The sequence below is a fragment of the Physeter macrocephalus genome, chromosome 8 (genome assembly GCF_002837175.3).
Source record: "Physeter macrocephalus isolate SW-GA chromosome 8, ASM283717v5, whole genome shotgun sequence".
Taxonomy (NCBI): Eukaryota; Metazoa; Chordata; class Mammalia; order Artiodactyla; family Physeteridae; genus Physeter; species Physeter macrocephalus.
The window spans coordinates 107,518,914-107,538,078 of record NC_041221.1 but is presented as its reverse complement, the minus strand read 5'-3'; the positions used below and the strand labels follow the sequence as shown (position 1 = coordinate 107,538,078).

The 19,165-nt window shown below is 35.1% G+C and overlaps 1 protein-coding gene across 2 annotated transcripts in view; it reads left to right on the top strand.

The window, feature by feature from the left end:
* PJA2 (praja ring finger ubiquitin ligase 2) overlaps nt 1-16,988 on the top strand; it is a 380,196-nt gene extending 363,208 nt beyond the window's left edge. For both annotated transcript variants that reach the window (XM_028493128.2, XM_024126081.3), the window contains 3 exons: nt 10,863-10,977; nt 11,351-11,472; nt 13,821-16,988. In XM_028493128.2, coding sequence (XP_028348929.1) covers nt 10,863-10,977; nt 11,351-11,472; nt 13,821-13,946 — 363 coding nt within the window. In that variant the 3' untranslated portion in view covers nt 13,947-16,988. The remainder of the gene's footprint in view (nt 1-10,862; nt 10,978-11,350; nt 11,473-13,820) is intronic.
* Nucleotides 16,989-19,165: the final 2,177 nt, after the last annotated feature.

The following is a 19,165-nucleotide window of genomic DNA, read 5'->3' as shown; positions in this document are numbered from 1 at the left end:
AGCTTTTTTCCCTTCCTAATTACTTTGTGAGTGAATTTTATTCCTAGAATGAGGCATAATTCAGCATCAACTTTATTTCTGTTCTTTATCTTTATGAATATAAGTTGAAAAACCTTATTCAAATAAATAAATTGGTAGGGATGGAAGGAGTTTATCATAGCATTGTCACTGAATTCTTCTCAGATATTTACCAAAATCACAAAAACTTGGCAAGTTGTTTAGATCCTCCTTCTATTTGTTTTGAAAGTAGAAAATTGGAAGCCATCTACAAAGATTTGTTATCAGTCATTATAGTTCAGTTTGACCCCAGTATTTCAGATTGCCCCTTTGAATAGGGAAGAAGTATGCTTTTATTTATAAAGTGGAAAAACGGTGAGTTTAAAAAGGAATGTGGGAACAGGAGAGCCAGCTGTATACTGTGACTGCAGGTGCATTGTTAGGCAGATTCCTTTGAGGAAAGATTACATAAGAAAGTTAATTGAAATTGAGTGAAATTGAGTCTCTTAAGACTCTCCATGCCCGTGGACCCCTAGGAAAGTCTTTACATATTTACAGAGTACCTCATTTACACTAAGGTGTAGGCCTTAGGAAGATAGTACGTGAGGTAAGTGCATAGGCTTTTGAGTTAGATTGATCCTTTTAGACTGTGTGACCTTGGATAGTTCACTTAACCTCTTTAAGCGTCAGGTCCTTATCTACGAAATGGGAATAACAAAATTTACCTCATGGGTTATTGTGAGATTGTGTTAAATCACTTAGCAAAATACTTGGTGCCATGGTAAGCTCTCAGTAAATGAATATATTCAAATATACATTCAAATTAGCGGTCAACCAAGTAGTAATCATCTAGCAAATCTGGATTCAGTGGTCATTCAAAATCAGTATTAAATCATTTGTTGTAAGTGTTCATTCTTTAAAAACTAAATTATGTTTTATTCTTTAGAAACTAGATTTTGTGCTGACAAAATCTTTAAAACTAGATGTATTCCAGTTGGGCTGTTTAGGCCATCTAGTTGTCTTCCTGACATTTGAATAAATATTGTACTAAGTTATAGACAGATTTTTATGGATTTTCATAGCAGTGGCTATAAAATTGTCTCTCTTGCTCTTGTTGCTTATAAGTGATCCCAGATCACCTTAAATATATGTCAGTACCAAGGCAATAAGTTATTTTTACATATATTGAAATTTCAGGTATTTATTAGCACTGCAAATATGCAGATAGTCTTCAGAAAGGAATAAGGAACCCATTGACACAAACATGTATTAAAGCATAGTTAGCCTGGAATAACCTACCCAAGTGGATCTTCCTGTAAATAGTATCCCTTCTTTTTGTTTATGTGTAGCACAGATAAGTTCTTGCAGAGTCTGCCTTGAGAAGTACATAGGGAATTGGAGGAGATTCATGATTATAGCTACAGTTATTCATGAGTCAGAAGGGACAAATAATAGGCTCTTACTTTCCATTTCCTATCTCCTGATGGGAAAGTTTAATATAAAGAGTTACTAACTGTAACAGGGGATTAGAGTAAAAAGTGATTGTTTAATAACAAATAAAGATTATTCTAAAGAATATAGAAAAAGTACACATAAGGAACAACTACCACCCAGGATCACCTAAGGAAGAGCTCACACTCTACTCCAGGGCTGGGATCCGTACCTTGATGGAGATGCCATAGCTGTGGCTCACTGAATAGCTGAGAAGTCACTGTGATACTGGGGTGGCAGAACTTGTTGAAAATCAGCCCTGAAGGGTGATGTCTAACTGGAAACCCTCTACTAAAGAACTGTCCAAGGTGGGTGCTGGAGGAAGCTACTGGCCACGTGCATTGCAAGAGCTAGATGCTGGAGAAGCTGTGCACATTGCAGGAGTCTGGTGCTGGAGAAAGCTATGCATGCCGCAGAAGCCTGTCAAGGCTTCTCACCAGGATCAGAAGCAAAGCCCTTTTCCTCCTGCACTGTCTCTTCAGCATTCTCTATGAACAAAGCTTAACATCATGACAACTGTCAGAAGGGAATATATTTAAATGGCCCAAATCCATTTTCACAGAGCTTACAAAAACAGTGAATTTAGATCTGAGAAGCAATAACTGATTATTGGAATAGTCCATATTTTTGACTACTTGTATTCTGTATACTCCTTTCTACACACATTTCAACTGCCGTCCAACAACAGTACAGCTCTATTTCTACCTAACAAGATACAGCTATTCTAACAAAAGAAGAAGTTTTCACCTTTTCCCCAGAATGAACAGATGAACAGTCCCAAGAGTCATTGTATTCATCGCTGGCTATATTAATTACTTCATAAATTGTCAGTCATACTGAATATTCTCTTATATAAAGATTAAATTGTAAAGTTGACTGCTATATAAAATAAAAATGGGAAGGACGGAAGAAAAGAAAATGGTTAGTAGATACAGATAAATATATACATATAACAAGCAAATAGAAATTATGCAAAGCTACTAGTCCTTGTTTCTGTATTTGGTCACAGGCTGTAATTCATAGCTATAGTATCTTTCTTCCTTATTTTCTCTGTCATCAGCAAGAATCTAACCTGGTTGGGATTCTTTACTTGGTGGTGTGACCCGAACCTACATTTCTCAAGAGACTGTGTCCTCAATCATCCTGCCTTTTTTGGCTGCTGTAGTTTTCTGGTAACTTTATACTCTTGGGCATAGAAGTACTAAGAGATGTATACTCTATACTTGAAATTATCACAGGATTTTCAAGTAGAGGAAGGCTGGTTTGTGGAGGGTAAGCTACTCCTACTGGTACAAGGAGGCTCAGAGTGACATGGGGATTCAAAATAGTCAGTTTCATCTGAGTTCAACCAGATGTTCCCATTCTAAGTCTCAGAATCCTGTTTTTTAACCAATAAGTGATATAACTTTTGAGAAACTTGACTGAGAATTAATTTAATTTAAAATGTATGTTTGATTTTCAGAAGTAAGAGATTTTTTTCAGGGCTATCATGGACATGCTCTGGTTCTCATACCGTGCTTTACTTTGAGAGGTAATGGGCCCAAGTCTGTCACTTTCTCTTTGTAAGCGTGCAGGAGCGCTCAGAAGGATCCATCCCACATCACAGTTTTTATAGTCATCATTATTGCCATTAGGTCAGGTGCAGCAACCACCTGGGTTCCCAAGACATGTGCTTTAGTTAGCACTTCATTGTGTTCAGCCACAGTGATAGTTTAATTTTGATGCTACTGAAGACCATGGATTGATAGTATCCCTCTTCAGTTGGTAAAGAGCTCAGCAGTGAGCTCAAGCCCCAAAGCTCAACCAAACCAATCCCATTCTTACTTCATGGAATCATGCCTGATACCAATTCTGTATCAGTCTGAGCTCACGCACAAGGGAGAAAACAATTAATTTGAACGGGGTAAGTTTAGTATATAGAATTACTAACTATAGTTAGGCTACTAGGAAGTAAAGTGAATTCTAAAGAATATAGGAATAGCAGATTTAAGGGATAGCCCTAGGGCTGAGATGAAGCACTCTACCTCCCCACGCCCCAGGGCTGAGATCTAGGCTGTGTTGAAGAGGACACAACCATGGCTCTTAGAGAAGTGTTTATGCTATTATGCTGGCAGAACTTGCTGGAAATCTGCCCTCTGGATCTTGGCAAAAATCTACCTTTGGAGTGCTAAAGAAAGTATTCACAGGGAAGAGAATAACTGGAAGCGCTCCTGCTACAAAACCACCCAAGATGGGTGCCAGGGGAAGCTGCTGGCCACCTTATACTGCAGCTGGCAGGCATTGGGGAAACTACATGTGCTTCCGGATCCAGGTGCTGGAGAAACCTTTCACGCTGTAGGAGCCTGGTGCAGAAGCCGTCTGTGCTCCAGAAGCCCACAACAGGGAAGCCTCACACACTGCTCCCAACAAGCCCACTAGAATTAAACAGCCCTTTCCTCCTGTGATTTCTCTCCAGCACCCTCTCCTGCAGAGCCTAAGATCATGGTAGCTGACAAAGGAAATATATTTAAAGGGCCCAGATCTATTTTCACAGGATGGAAATGAAAGGTGAATTTGTCAGAGGCAATAATTCTATTACTGGCACACTGTTTTTCTTTTTGCAATATCTATCTGCAAATGCAGAGTCAAATTTGGTGTTCAATGTTATTAACTATGTTTATTAACTTTTATTACAGTGAATTTTTTTTGCTCACTGTTTTTTTAGTCCTGACTTTGCTTTGGCCTTGGCCCTATCCTTTATTGTAAGTCATCTCAAATCCTTTTTGGAAAGACAGTTGCTAAAATATCTTGGCTAGATCTTGAGGAGTATACAAAAGATTATGTTTGCCATCCAAGAGAACATAATGTTAACCATCAGGCAGAATCCTATTCCTACCCAGGAAGCCTAGTTTGTTTATTTTTTATTGTGATAACAGGCACATAATGTAAAATTTACTATTCTAACTACTTTTAAGGATATAGTTAAATGGCATTATACATAAACAATTAACCACATTCCCTCCTTTCCTCATGCTGTGGCAACCATCATTCTACTGTTTATCTTATGAATTTTACTACTTTAGGTACCTCATATCAGGTATACAATATTTATCCTAATGTAACTGGCCTATTTCACTTAGCATAATGCCTTCAGTGTTTATCCTTGTTTTAGCATGTGTCAGAATTCCCTTCTTTTTCAAGGCTGAATTCTACTCCATTGCATGTGTATACCACATTTTTCCAGCTTTATTGGGATGTATTTGACATGTAACATTGTATAAGTTTAAGGTGTACAGTGTGTTGATTTGATACACATATATTGTGAAATTATTATCACAGTAAGGTTGTTAACCTCCATCACCTCACATAATTACCATTTCTTTCTTGTGGTGAGAACATTTAAGATTTACTCTTTTACCAACTTTCAAGTATATAATACAATTTGTTATCTATAATCACTTTGTTACCTTGGATCCCCAGAACTTACTCATCTTATAACTGGAAGTTTGTACCCTTTGACCAGTAACTGCCCATTTCCCCCAACTCCCAGTCTCTGGCAACCACCATTCTACTCTCTGTTTCTGTGAGTTCACCTTTTTTAGATTCCACGTATAAGTTATATTATACAGTATTTGTGTTTCTGTCTGACTTATTTCACTTAGCATAATGCCCTCAAGTTTCATCCATGTTGTCACAAATGGCAAAATTTCCTTTTTTCTCATGGCTAAATAATATTCCATTTTATAGATAGATAGATAGATCTATACACACACACACACACACACACACACCACACCTTCCACCACACCGTTTCATCCATGTTGTCACAAATGGCAAAATTTCCTTTTTTCTCATGGCTAAATAATATTCCATTTTATAGATAGATAGATAGATCTATACACACACACACACACACACACACACACACACACACACCACACCTTTATCCATTCATTCATAAGTGGATGCTTAGGTTGTTTCTATATCTTAGCTATTGTGAATAATACTGCAGTGAAGATCCTGATTTTATTTCCTTTAGATAACTATCAAGAAGTGGGGTTGTTGGATCATATGGTAGTTTTATTTTTAATTTTGGGAGGGGAACTTTCTGCTGTTTTCCATAGTGGCTGTATCAATTAACATTCCCACCAACAGTGCATGAGGGTTCCCTTTTCTCTACAGCTTTACCAACACTTTTATATCTTGTCTTTTTCATGATAGCCATTCTAACAGATATGAGGTGGTATCTCATTGTGGTTTTGATTTGCATTTCCCTGATGATTAGTGATACTGAGCGTCTGTTAATGTACCTGTTGGCCTTTTGTATGTCTTCCTTGGAAAAATGTCTGTTCAGTTCCTCTGCTCATTTTTTTATTGTTTGTTTTTTTAGCTCTTAAGTTCCTTACATGTTTTGAATATTGATCCCTTATCAGGTACATAATTTGTAAATATTTTGTCCCACTTTGTAGCTAGGCTTTTCATTTTGTTGATTGGTTTTTTTTTCCAATGCAGAAGCTTTTGCATTTAATGTAGTCCACTTACTTATTTTTGCTTTTGTTGCTTATTCTTTAGTTGTCACATCCAGAAAGTCATTGCCAAAACCAGTGTCAAGGAACTTATAGTTTCAGGTCTTACGTGTAAATCTTTATACCATTTCAAGTTAAGTTTTGTGAGTGGTGTAAGGTAGGGGTTCAGCTTTATGCATGAGATTATCCAGTTTTCCCAGTTCCATTTATTGAAGAGATTATCCTTTCCCCATTCAGTATTCCTGGGTCCCTTATCAGTTGTTCGTATTTGCCAGGGTTTATTTCTGGCCTCTTGATTCTGTTATTTGGTCTATATGTCTGTTTTTATGCCAGTACCATACTGTTTTAATTACTATAGTTTTGTATACAGTTTGAAATCAGGAAATGTGATGTCTTCAGCTTTGTTGTTTGCTTGGGCTATTCAGGATCAGGATCTTTTGTGGTTCCATACAAATTTTAAGATTTTTTTCTATTTCCTTGAAAAATGCCATTGGAATTTTGATAGGGATTGCATTAAACCTGTATATTGCTTTAGGTAGTATGGACATTTTAACATATATTTTAATTCTTCCAATCCATGAACATGGGATGTCTTTGCATTATTCATGTCTTCTTTCAGCAAAGTGGTATAGTTTTCAGTGTATAGATCTTTCACCTCTTTGCTTGAGTTTATTCCTAAGTATTTTATTCAATTTTTTATGCTGTCATGAATGCGATTTTTTAAAATTTCTTTTTCAGATATTTTATTATTAATGTACAGAAACACAAGTGATTTCTATATGTTGATCTTGTATCCTGCAGCTTTACTGAATTTGTTGATTAGTTCTAACTTTTTTTTTTTTGTGGAGTCTAGGAATTTCTATATATATAAGATCTTATCTGCAAACAAAGACACTTTTACTTCTTCCTTTCCAATTTGATGCCTTTTATTTATTTTTCTTGCCTGATTGCTCTGGCTAGGATTTCTGTACTATGTTTAATAGCAGTGGTGAGAGTGGGCACCCTTGTCTTGTTCTTGATTTTAGGGGGAAAACTTTCCACCTTTCACTGTTGATTATGATGTTAGCTGTGGGCTTTGTGTGCCTTTATTATGTTGAGGTATGTTCCTTCTATACCCATCTGAAAAGTTTTTATCATGAAAGGATGCTGTGTTTTGTCAAATGAGTGTTTTCTTTCTCTTTTTTTTTTTTTTTTTGCATCTATTGGGATGATCATATGCTTTTTATCTTTTCATTTTATAAATGTGCTGTATCATATTTATTGATTCATATGTGTTGAACCATCCTTGCATCCCAGGGATAAATATCACTTGATCATGGTGTGTGATCCATTTATGTGCTGTTGAATATGGTCTGTTACTATTTTGTTGAGGATTTTTGCATCTATGTTCATCAGGATTATTGGGCTGTAACTTTCTTTTCTTGTACAGGCGTACCTCGGAGATATTGCGGGTTTGGCTCCAGACCACCGCAGTAAAGTGAATATCACAATAAAGCAAGTCAACAAATTTTTTCATTTCCTAGTGCATATAAAAAGTTATGTTTACACTATACTTACTCTGTTAAGTAGGAAATAGCATTATGTCTAGAAGAACAATGTATATACCTTAATTTTTAAATACTTCATTGCCAAAAAAGCTAACCATCATCTGACAATGCAAGGTTGCCACAAACCTTGAATTTGTAAATAACACAATATCTGTGAAGCGCAATGAAGCAGAACTCAATGAAACAAGGTATGCCTCTTGTGTCCTGAACTGGCTTTGCTATCAGAGTAATGCTGGACTCATAAAATGAGTTTGGGAGTGTTCCCTCCTCCTCTTGAAAGAGTTTGAGAAGGATTGGCATTAATTCTTTAAATATTTGGTAGAATTTCCCAGGGAAACCATCTGATCCTGGGCTTTTCTTTTGGGGGAGATTTTTGATTACTGATTCATTCTCCCTACTTGTATTGGTCTGTTCAGTATTTCTGTTTCTTTATGATTCATCCTTGGTAGGTTTTATGTTTCTCTTCTAATATATCCAATTTGTTGGTGTACAGTTATTCATGATAGTCTCCTCTAATACTTTGTATTTCTGTGTTATCAGTTGTAATGTCTCCTCTTTCATTTATTATTTTATTTGGGTCTTCTGTCTTTTTTTCTTAGTCTAACTAAAGGCTTGTCAGTGTTATTTTTTCAAAAAAACAGGTGTTAGTTGGTATTTTCTATTTTTCTGGTCTCTACACTTATTTCTGCTCTGATCTTTGTTACTTCCTTCCTCCTGATAACTTTCAGCTTAGTTTCTTTTTCAGATATTTTGAAAAAAATTTTCAAACTATTTTCTACTTCCTTGAGGTGTAAAGTTAGGTTGTTTGGTATATTTCCGTTTTCTTAATGTAGGCATTTTTTTGCTATAAACTTCCCTCTTAGAACTGCTTTTGTTTTGTCCTATAAGTTTTGGCATATTGTGTTTCCATTATTGTTTGTTTCAAGATATCTTCTGATTTCTTCTTTGCCTCATTGGTTGTTCAGGAGTGTGTTGTTTAATTTCCACATATTTGTGAATTTTCCAGTTTTCTTCCTATTTTTGATTTTTCATTTCTTGCCGTTTTGGTCAGAAAAGATAATTGGTGTGATTTCAGTCTTCTCAAATTTGCCAGGACTTGTTTTGTGACATATATGATCTAACCTGGATGATGGTTCACGTGCATTCAAGAAGAATGTGTCTTCCGCCTTTGTTTTGTGGAATGTTCTGTATATGTCTGTTAGGTCCATTTTACCTAAGGTATAGTTCAAGTCCAATATTTCCTTTTTGTTTTCTGTCCTGATGATATCTCCATTATTGAAAGTGAAATATTGAACTCCCCTAATATCATACTGTTGTCTAATCTCACTTCAGATCTGTTTTTATTTGCTTAATATATTTAGGTGCTCTTTTTTTGGGTACATATTCATTTATGATTGTTGTATTCTCTTGATGAGTTGATTCTGTATCATTGTATAATAATCTTCTTTGCCTCTTGTTACCATTTTTGGCTCAAAGTCTCTTTTGTCTGATATAAGTATAGCTGCCCCTGCTCTCTTTGGTTTCCACTTGAATGGATTGTCTTTTTCCATCCCTTCACTTTGAGCCTAAGTGTTTCCTTAAAGCTGAAGTGAGTTGCTTACAGACAGCATGTAGTTGGGCCTTGCTTTTTTTTTCATTCACCACTGTATGCCTTTTGATTGGAGAATTTAGTCCATTTATATTAGAGTAATTATTGATAGATAAGAACTTACTAATGCCTTCTTATTATGTTGTCTGGCTGTTTTGTAGTTCCCTTGTTACTTTCTCCCTCTCCTACTGTCTTCTTTTGTGACTTGGTGATTTTTTTTTTACCTTTTGTGAATCTAATGTAGACTTTTGCTTTGTGGTTACCATGAGGTTTACATAAAACATCTTAACAGCCTACTTTATGCTGATAACTTAATTGCCTACAAAAACTCTACCCTTTTATTTCCCCACTCTTATGTTTTTGATGTCACAATTTACCTTTTCTTATATTGAGTATTCATTAACAAGTTATTGTAGTATAATTATTTTTAATACTCTTGTCCTTTAACATTTATTCTTAGTAAAGTGGTTAATATACTACCATATTACGATATCAAAATATTCTGAATTTGACTGTATATTGAATATTTATCTTTACCAACCACATTTTGTTCATCCATTCATCTGTGGATACTTGGTGTGTTTCTACCTTTTAGATCCTGTGATTATAGGTCCTATCTGCAATTCTAACCTAATTGTAGCCATAAGGGCTAATCAAGCCACAAAAGGATGAGGGTGACTCATACTAGATGGTCATATGATTTGCTGTTCTCTCCATTCCTGTTAGTGACTTTTTCCAGACATTTGAACTCCTAAATAAAGTTCACAACCCAGATAACCTAGGAATACAGGCATACCTTAGAGATATTCCAGGTTCAGTTCAAGAGCACTGCAATAAAGCGAGTCACACAAATTTTTGGTTTCTCAATGCATATAAAAGTTATGTTTACACTATACTGTAGTCAAGTAAGTGTGCAATAGCAGTATGTCCAAAAAAATGTACATACCTGAATTAAAAAACACTTTATTGCTAAAAAAGGCTAACCATCATATTAGCCTTCAGTGAGTCATAGTAGTAACATCAAAGATCACTGATCACAGATCACCATAACAATTATAATAATATTGAAAAAGTTTTAAATATTGTGAAAATTACCAGAATGTGACACAGAGACATGAAGTGAGAAATGCTGTTGGAAAAAGTGGCACTGATAGATTTGTTTGAGCCAGGGCTGCCAGAAACCTTCAATTTGTAAAAACATGCAGTATCTGCAAAGTGCAATAAAATGAGTTGTGCCAGTACTAGCGAACCAGTAATGTGGGTGTGCTGACTCTATGCCAGTAGTAGATACAGCCGTTCAGGAATGCATTATTTGCTTCCCTACCTTAAACATCTTGTAACCTTGGCCACATTTTATCTTTCATGAGTTGAACCTGTCCAAAGTATTTATTTTCTTTCATGTTATTGATCTCACACATAAGCTCATAAGTTGGAAGAGGTAACCACTCTTGAAAATATAAGTATGATGAGCAAGTAAATGGTTATTGAGACAAGATAGATTTTTGTTGTACTTGTGAAAAGTAGGGATTTTTTTTTTTCCCTGTGTTTTTTGATTTTTTGGTTTGGTGATGGTTCCTTTTGGAAGGAGGCAAAAAGGGCAGGGACTGAAGCAAAAGAAACCAGTAGGAAGAGGATAATGGTGGATATAATTTTGGAAGATACCTTTAAAAATAGTTTTTCGTTACTGTTTAAAAAAGTGTTTCCTAACAAAGAAATGCGACTTTTCATTTTCAGACTGCCCTGGCACATTTAGAGTCTCTTGCAGTGGATGTTGAGGTGGCCAATCCACCAGCCAGTAAGGAGAGCATTGATGGTCTTCCAGAGACCCTTGTTCTTGAAGATCACACTGGTAAGGGCAAAGTTGATCTCTAATGTTGAACGACACTTTGCATATTCAAGTATCTTACCAATGCACCTAGAAGATAAAATAGTGACTGTCAGAAACTTTCATTAGATTTTGTATGAAACCTAATTCAGACAAAATTTTACCTAGTGGAATTTTTTAATTTATCAAGTGATAGGCTGGGACAACTTTTCTACAAAAGCAATGTTTATTAAATTCCAAATTGTCATGTATTAAGCTGAAACACTTTTGCCAATTAATTCACCAAAGTCTGGTTCTTTTGTCTTTCATAGGTATTGTCTATGAGTTAATATGTTGGTTTTCAATTTTATTAACATTGAACTTTATGGGATTGATAAATCAAATTATTTGTTTTCAGCTATTGGTCAGGAGCAATGCTGTCCAATCTGTTGCAGTGAGTATATTAAGGATGATATAGCAACAGAGTTACCCTGTCATCATTTCTTTCACAAACCTTGTGTCTCAATTTGGCTGCAGAAGGTGAGTTGCAGATTTACTTTTTTAAAGTTAATAGTTTCTCCTACAAGTTAATAATGATAGTAGTGTCTTTTAAAAGCCTATTTTATTTAGCTATATACTCATAGTAATTTTTAATTCAGTGTTTAAAATTGGTTACCTTTTAATGATTACAGATTAATGATATATCAAACTATTTTACCTTACTAACATTGTCTAAAAACAATATAGGCAAATGATTTTAGGATAAAGCTAATTAGATCTTCAATTATATCCCTGAAATTTGATGTTTTCAAGAATATCTTAAGCAAAGAAGCCTTTAGGACTACTCAGAGTACTATAACAGTGTACAGATATTCTGGTAATATGAGATGGTATCTTTAAAAATGTATATGAGGAAAAGCAACAGGATCCTCCCATATAGCACAGGGAACTATATTTAATATCCTGGGATAAACCATAATGGCAAGGAATATGAAAAAGAATACATATATATGTATAACTGAATCACTTTGCTATATTGTAAAAATTAACACAACATTGTAAATCAACTATACTACAAGAAAATATTTTAAAAATTAAAATGTATATGATAAATATTTAGTAACCTACTAAGTACCTCCTATTCAAATTTTTATATACTGTTTTTCAGTGTTTACCCAATAATTTTTAAGTATATTTGAATTACTTAAGAAAAAAAAAGTTTTACTTAAATCTTCTCAGTGCATTCTATTCTTGCATAAAGGATATTTACATGCAGTTCAGTAGAAATTCCCAAATCACATTCCCAGCTTAATTACTTATGGATATGGCTCCCTTTCTTCTCTATAACCACTCCCTTCCTTCTCTCCTCTCTTACTTCCTACCCTCTCCTTTCTCCCTTCTTTTCTTTCCTTTCTCTTTCTTTGCTGTTGCACTCCCTCTACTGCTACTTCATCTTTGTCAAAACTCTAGTTAATATTTAAAATCCAGTGCAGAAATGTTCATGATTCCTTTATAAAATCTAAAGTTTCTGTCTAGGCTTTCCAGGCCTTCTGTGATCTAGTCTATCTCGTCAGAGTTACTCCTCTGTACATTTACTCATGTTTGCTTAGCCTGGTGTGATCTTCCCCTTACTGTAAGAATAGATGATCTAGGTAGGTCCACTTAAATTCGACCTTTTCTATCCTTAATATCCTCTTTTTTAAACTCCCATGATAGTATCAGAGCCTTAAGAAGGATCTAGTGTTGTCTGTGCCTGCTCTGTGTCACGTATCGCTGGATGATTGATGTGTGTTTTCCCATTTAATCCTAACAGTAACTCTGGGACATATTGGTATCCTTATTCTCATTTTCCAATCATTGTTATTCATCCAAGGTTACACAGCTAGTGTGTGGTTGATTGAGACTGTACTCATATATTTGACTCTAAAATGTTGCTCTTTTGGCCCCATCTGTATGGCAAGTGCACAATAAATGTTTGCTGAATTAAATTCTTGAACTGTAAATATTATGTCTGTTGTATAATCTTGAATTGTCATTGATTTTGCTTTAACCCAAGGTAATAATCTCTTTAGTCTGTCTCCCGTCAGGAAGCAGCTTATTGTGAAGGCTTTCCTCTAGGGAGAAGGTTTCCAAGTTCTAAATCTTTGTCACCTTCAACAGCCTGATTTCTTCAACCTTTTTTCTATCGGGGAGATCTCTGGGAAAAAGACAAGATTTGTGAGGGGATAACATATCGCCAGATGACACATCTCTATAAGCTTCCATTGGTCCTAAAATAATGTACTCCCAGTCTAACTGTTTTCCCTGTTCCACCTTCCCTCATTGATTTGTTTTATCATTTATAAGGCACCTAACTCTCCATATCTTTTTGAAAAGGAAGTATATGGCTTATAAAGAAGGTCTGAGGTCCATCTGCTTTGACATATGTGTGCTACACAAAAGTGAGGCTTTAGTATATATGAGGAAGATCCTAGGGGGATAATTTGGTGTAATAAATATGTGAATTAATTAAGTCTCTGGTTTCTCTAATATATGCATTCAGTTCAGGTGAAGACATGCCCTGTGACTGCTTACTCACCCTTGTAGCACCAGTGCCAAGTGGAGCATGTAGTAGACTCTTAATTAATACTCACTAAATGAAAGATGAGTGACCTAAAAGATACAAACATGATTAAGAGACACTGTTTACCCTCAAAGAAATTGAGTCTGATTGGGATGAAGAGGAAATAGCATCAAAATTTTCCCTCTCTGTACTGTGTGGATTTGAAGTTTATTTGGTTTTGTTTTTAAGTTATTTGACTTGTTTTGAGGATAATGATACTGTTCTGATACTTTGTAGCAGTTAAGATCTTTCCATTGGCTGTGAACTTGTTTTTTTCTCCCCCCAGTCAGGGACGTGCCCTGTGTGCCGCCGTCATTTCCCACCTGCTGTGATGGAAACACAGGCAGCTGCTTCCTCTGAGCCTGATCATGATGCCCCACCTGCAAACGACAGTACTGCAGAAGCCCCCTAAACCTGAACACTTGAATGAGATCGGTCTATCAAAGTAAATCTGCAGCTCCTTCTAAAATATGATGTGCAAATAATTATATATAAATATATTTAAAATGCTATATATAGTCTATGCCATAGTTTAGAAAGAGAATATTAACCTTTCTAAACTAAATTTAGGTTTGCAGAAAGTACTAAACATTTTCAGTCTGAATGTTGAAGTAGTGCATTCATTTTCTTTAGTTTAATATGTTATTAATTGTAATGTCAAGCTTATCGATTAACTTTATCCAGAAGAAATAATCATCTGTGTGGCACACATTATTGGTTTTGTCTGAAGTACTGCCACTAAGTGATTATAATTAAGCTTTCCTATTTGCATCAAATGTGAAGATTGTGGTCACAACAGTAGTAAAATTTGGTTTCGTTGGAAATAAAAAAGAATTCTAAAGCATGCTTTTTCATTGGTCCCTTTGCTTTTGCTTCATCAAAACCTCTTGGTTCATAATACTGAGTGGTTTTATAAGAAGATAACCTACTCTTTCATCTTTGTTTAAAATTAGGACTTTTTAGAATGCCAAACAAAACTTCTGGCTAGAGCATCACAAAATTTTAAAATCTTAAATGTAATCTCCTTGAAATGGTTAGGTAGTAAAATAAGTTATTATATTTGAAATGGTGGATGTGCTTAAAGTAAGGTTAGTAAAGCATATAAACAATCTCATGTGCTCAGTGCTTGGTACAGTGAGATGAATTAGATGGCCTTATGAAATCCTTTCTATTTGGTTAAATTATACTTGAAGGTCCAGAACACTCATGGCACATTTGTGTAATAGATACTGGATATAGTTAAAGGTAATTTTGGCTCTGAAATATTTTGGACAGTCTGAAAACAAGCATAAAGTGTTTTAAAACACTCATTCTGTTGTATCCCGAAGGAAAATCTGAATCCTTAAAAAACTAGAAGATTAATTGTGCTGTCTTGTATAAAGCATAAAACTGATGGGGTCCAGGACAGATTTGGCCATACCTTTTTACAACATATCTAAGCCTTACTATGTTATAATTTATTATTTTAAAATATTGTTGAACAAGGATTAGTCATATTACATTATCAGCCTTTGTTTCTTTACACTAATTTATTTTGGGAAAATTATTCACCTGGAACTAAAATAAAAACAAGTAGTTTCAAATTAAGCCATGGGTGAAAAAGGAATAGATTGTATGATTGCCTAGTTACTGTATGAACAGAACTGAACAGGTAACACAGTTCCATTCTTAATTTCCTTTCTCTAAAAGAGAAAAGAAGTTGCTGACCTCACATTTATCCTCTGAAAGAGATCTGTTCACAAGCTTTTACAAAAGTGAGGAAATCAGCTTTCCTTACTTTACTTTTTTTTTAATGGGAAATTTGACCCACAGGGTCATCTTTGTAATTATGTAACCAAACTAAGAGTGCACAGCTTTCTCTTTAGGTGATCACACCCAGTAGGCAAGTATGTATCAACATGGACATAATATTTAACTTACGGATGTGATTAGGTATCAATACCAGAGAATGATGGGTATTAGAATGCCACATTTGAGCAAGTAAAATAGTAAAACACATAGTGAGTGTACATCCATCCAAGTAGTACAATGATAATTTAGTTTAGACACATAAAAAGAATGTTTATATGGCTTCCCAAATGCAAAATTACATTTTATTTGTGTAATTTCTCTGCATATTTATATTCCATCTCTTTACTTCATTCTTAAAAATAAATGAATTTTCACTGTTGGCACATTTGAGGCTTAAATATAAGGAACATAACACTTGCATTCTAATTTTTGCATATATTGTAAATGTGTCTGGTACTTACAGCAAAATACTGTGTATCCTTTTATGGGTAAAACAAAACTGAACATTGCATGCATGTAATGTGGTGACTTTGTAATTTAGGGGTTCTTTGGGGCTTCTGTGACTTTGGAAATGCTTACATTCAAGCCTTAATGTTGCATTAGGTAGCATGTTTTCCTTCTGATGTATATAGTCACTGTTGTATAAACTAATCTTTGCTTGTTTTCTACTCTGTGATCTTTCCATACCATATTTCATTGATAATCAGTTAGTGTCAAGGAGTCACATAAAATTAAAATTAATTCTCATGTGTATATTGTGGAAATTTGTGGCTAGTGTGATTTTTATTGTTGTTTTTTGTTTCCTTTAAATAATAATGATCAGTTGTGACACTTAGTGGTTAAACTGACATTGTTACAGATTTCTCTGTAATAAGCCACACATTATATTTAGGCAGTATAAAGGGACCTTGGTTTTCTTCTCCTAGATAGCAGCTGTCCCAAAGAAAATATTTCTTCTTTGGCTGTTAAGATTTAGCTGTTATCTGCCATTGTTAAGAGGTTTTGGTTCCAAATTCAACCAGCAGTGTTGAGAGCTGAACTTAAGATAGCTGTTGTACTTTTTGCTTTCCATCTGTTTCTGCCCTTCATTCTTGGCTCCCTACTATCTGTAAACAGCTGCTATGAAGGAGAAAAGTTGAATAAGAGTTGGCTTAAAAATTCTTTAAAAAAGAAAATTGAGGTTTTAGAATTTTCATTGTAACAAGCTGATATAAGCTGAGGCTGACAAGTTAGGACACCTAAATATTGTTTGATCACGTCTTGGCTCCTTTTGAAAAAGTAAAGAATATATGAAGGTAAATTAGAAATATAAATATTAATAAAAGTATTGTTTCTCTTATTTCTTTATTCTATGTTAAGTGACTTGACCTAATAATTTTATTTTTTTAAACGTCTTCTTCTTTCTTGTAATTTGAATGCTGATATTTAAAGGTAGATCTATGTGGTTTTCTTTCGTGTTTCTTAATTGTTTATCTCTAAGCTAACTAACTCTTATTTGTGATCTGCATATATATATAAACTGTTAAATATATGTGAACTGTTTAAATGGAATGCAAGTTTTTCAAAATCCCAGGTCTAAACGTAATGATTGGTTTATTGTTCTACAACCCCAATCCATCATTTTTCGTGTAAATCATAAACAATAAACTGGATATACTCAGTGGTCATTTCTAATATTTAATTGTGTAGTCTTATCACTTCTATAATGTAACCCCCTGGAGGGTTTAGTGTTTGTAGCAAAGTACACAGCTACTAAGGAAGTCTGGAATAGGCTCCTGAGCACATGATTTTATACTCCTTTAACTGTGATCTAAGAAGGAAAACCCTAAAAGAGACCTCAGCTGTACAGAGTGGTTGATGGACTTCCAGAGTTGGAGCCACTCAGCACCCCTACAAGGGTTGGATTTTATTAGAAAAGTATCACCCAAATGTTCCTATAAAATAGCACATATGTGAAGCTAGGCAGAAAGGTCCTGTCTCTTCTGTGTGGCCACCTCTTCCTATCTTCCCTCAGGCTTCACACTTTTCTCAGATCTTGCATGATATCTATTCTAAACCAGCCTGGCATTGGCTATTTCCATCCCTCACTTAAAACGTGTTGCTCAGGGGCTTCCCTGGTGGCACAGTGGTTGAGAGTCCGCCTGCCAATGCAGGGAACATGGGTTCGTGCCCCAGTCTGGGAAGATCCCACATGCCGCGGAGCGGCTGGGCCCATGAGCCATTGCCGCTGAGCCTGCGCGTCCGGAGCCCGTGCTCCACAACAGTGAGAGGCCCGCGTGCCGCAAAAAAAATAAAATAAAAATGTGTTGCTCAGAACTAAACACAGTTCCTCTGTTGTCTGACTAGAGCAAAGTCCAGAAGCATTATTGCCAACATCAAAGTGATTCTCATATGACTATTATGACTTGTATATGTTGATATTATTATCATTACCATCATTATTAGACAAGCATATCACATTGTTGTCTCTTGCTAAACTTCAAGGTATTGCTGGTAAGCCAAGTCTGTTCCTAATAATTACTTACACAGTTTCTTCTTAACCTAATTGGACTACATTCATCCTTACTAAATTTAACTTGTAAAGGTCCATATGAATTCTGATTCTTCTCTCATCCTTTATCAGTCCCAATTTTGATGAAGCATGCCTTTGGTGTTTAGTGGCTTTGTCCAAGTTACTGATAAATACTGAATAGAACAGGATGACATACAGACCCTCTTCAGAATGCCACTGTAGACTGCCCTCTAGATGACTTTGATCCACCAGTGAGTACTCTGGGTGCAGTTGTTGAAGCAACTACGAGTCACTTAAGTGCTTTGTTTCTTCATGGTTCCTAAAAGGACGCTGTGAGAAATTTTGTCCTGTTTGGTCGACAAGCACTATGGAAGTAGCCTAATCTGCTAGTATATTAAATCAAGAAAACGAATGAAGTTAGCTGGAAATGCTTCACTCAGTGAAACCATACAACTCCTTTTCTAACTGCTCACATGACATCTGTTAATCTTCTCTAGAATTTGATAAGTGATCAATGTCAACCTCATTTTTCTAATTTTTGGAATCTACTTTTTTTCTCTCAAAAATTAATGATATTTGAAGTAACATAACCTTGACAAGTCACTTAATCACTCTGCTTCTGTTTTCTCTATAAAGACTGTGAATTAAAGGTTCAGTACTGTTTGTGCATGGGTAAAGGTTTGAAAAAAATGCTCTTTGTTGATGTGCAAAGTCATGGGGAATAAAAAAGCATCTTAATCACCTCTCAGGAGCAGAAAGAATTTGACATGGAAACTTTATTAAATCAAAAGAAATAAAAATTAATGTCAGTTTTACTAAAAGGCTACATGCCTGGATATGGCAATTTATTCCATTTTGTATTCTTACTGTATAATCAATATGCAGTTTTTTAGTAAATATTAGAGAGGGGAGGTCTTTATCTTATTTTTTTGGAAAGATAATACCTCTTAGCCATTCACTGTCAGTAAGAGAAATTATGCAAGCCACCATTATTTCTTTTACTTTGATTATAAAACAGCAATTCTTCTTAATAAGATTCACTGAGAAAAATGCATTTTTACATTATAAGAATAGTTCCCACTTATGAAGTGCTAAATATTAGACATTGTGTTAGGCTTTCTGTTTTAGCTAATCTTCATAATGAATCTGCAGTGTAGTTTATATTGTCCCAACTTTTACAAATGAAAATAATGAGTCCTGGTTCTTAAACAAGAGCCTGAGGGTTCTGTGTAGTTCATGCCACCTTCCTGGGTAGGAACAACCTATATGATCAATGTTAATATTTACTAAGTTGTTTGAAATGTAGTCTGAGTTTTAAAAATGGGAAA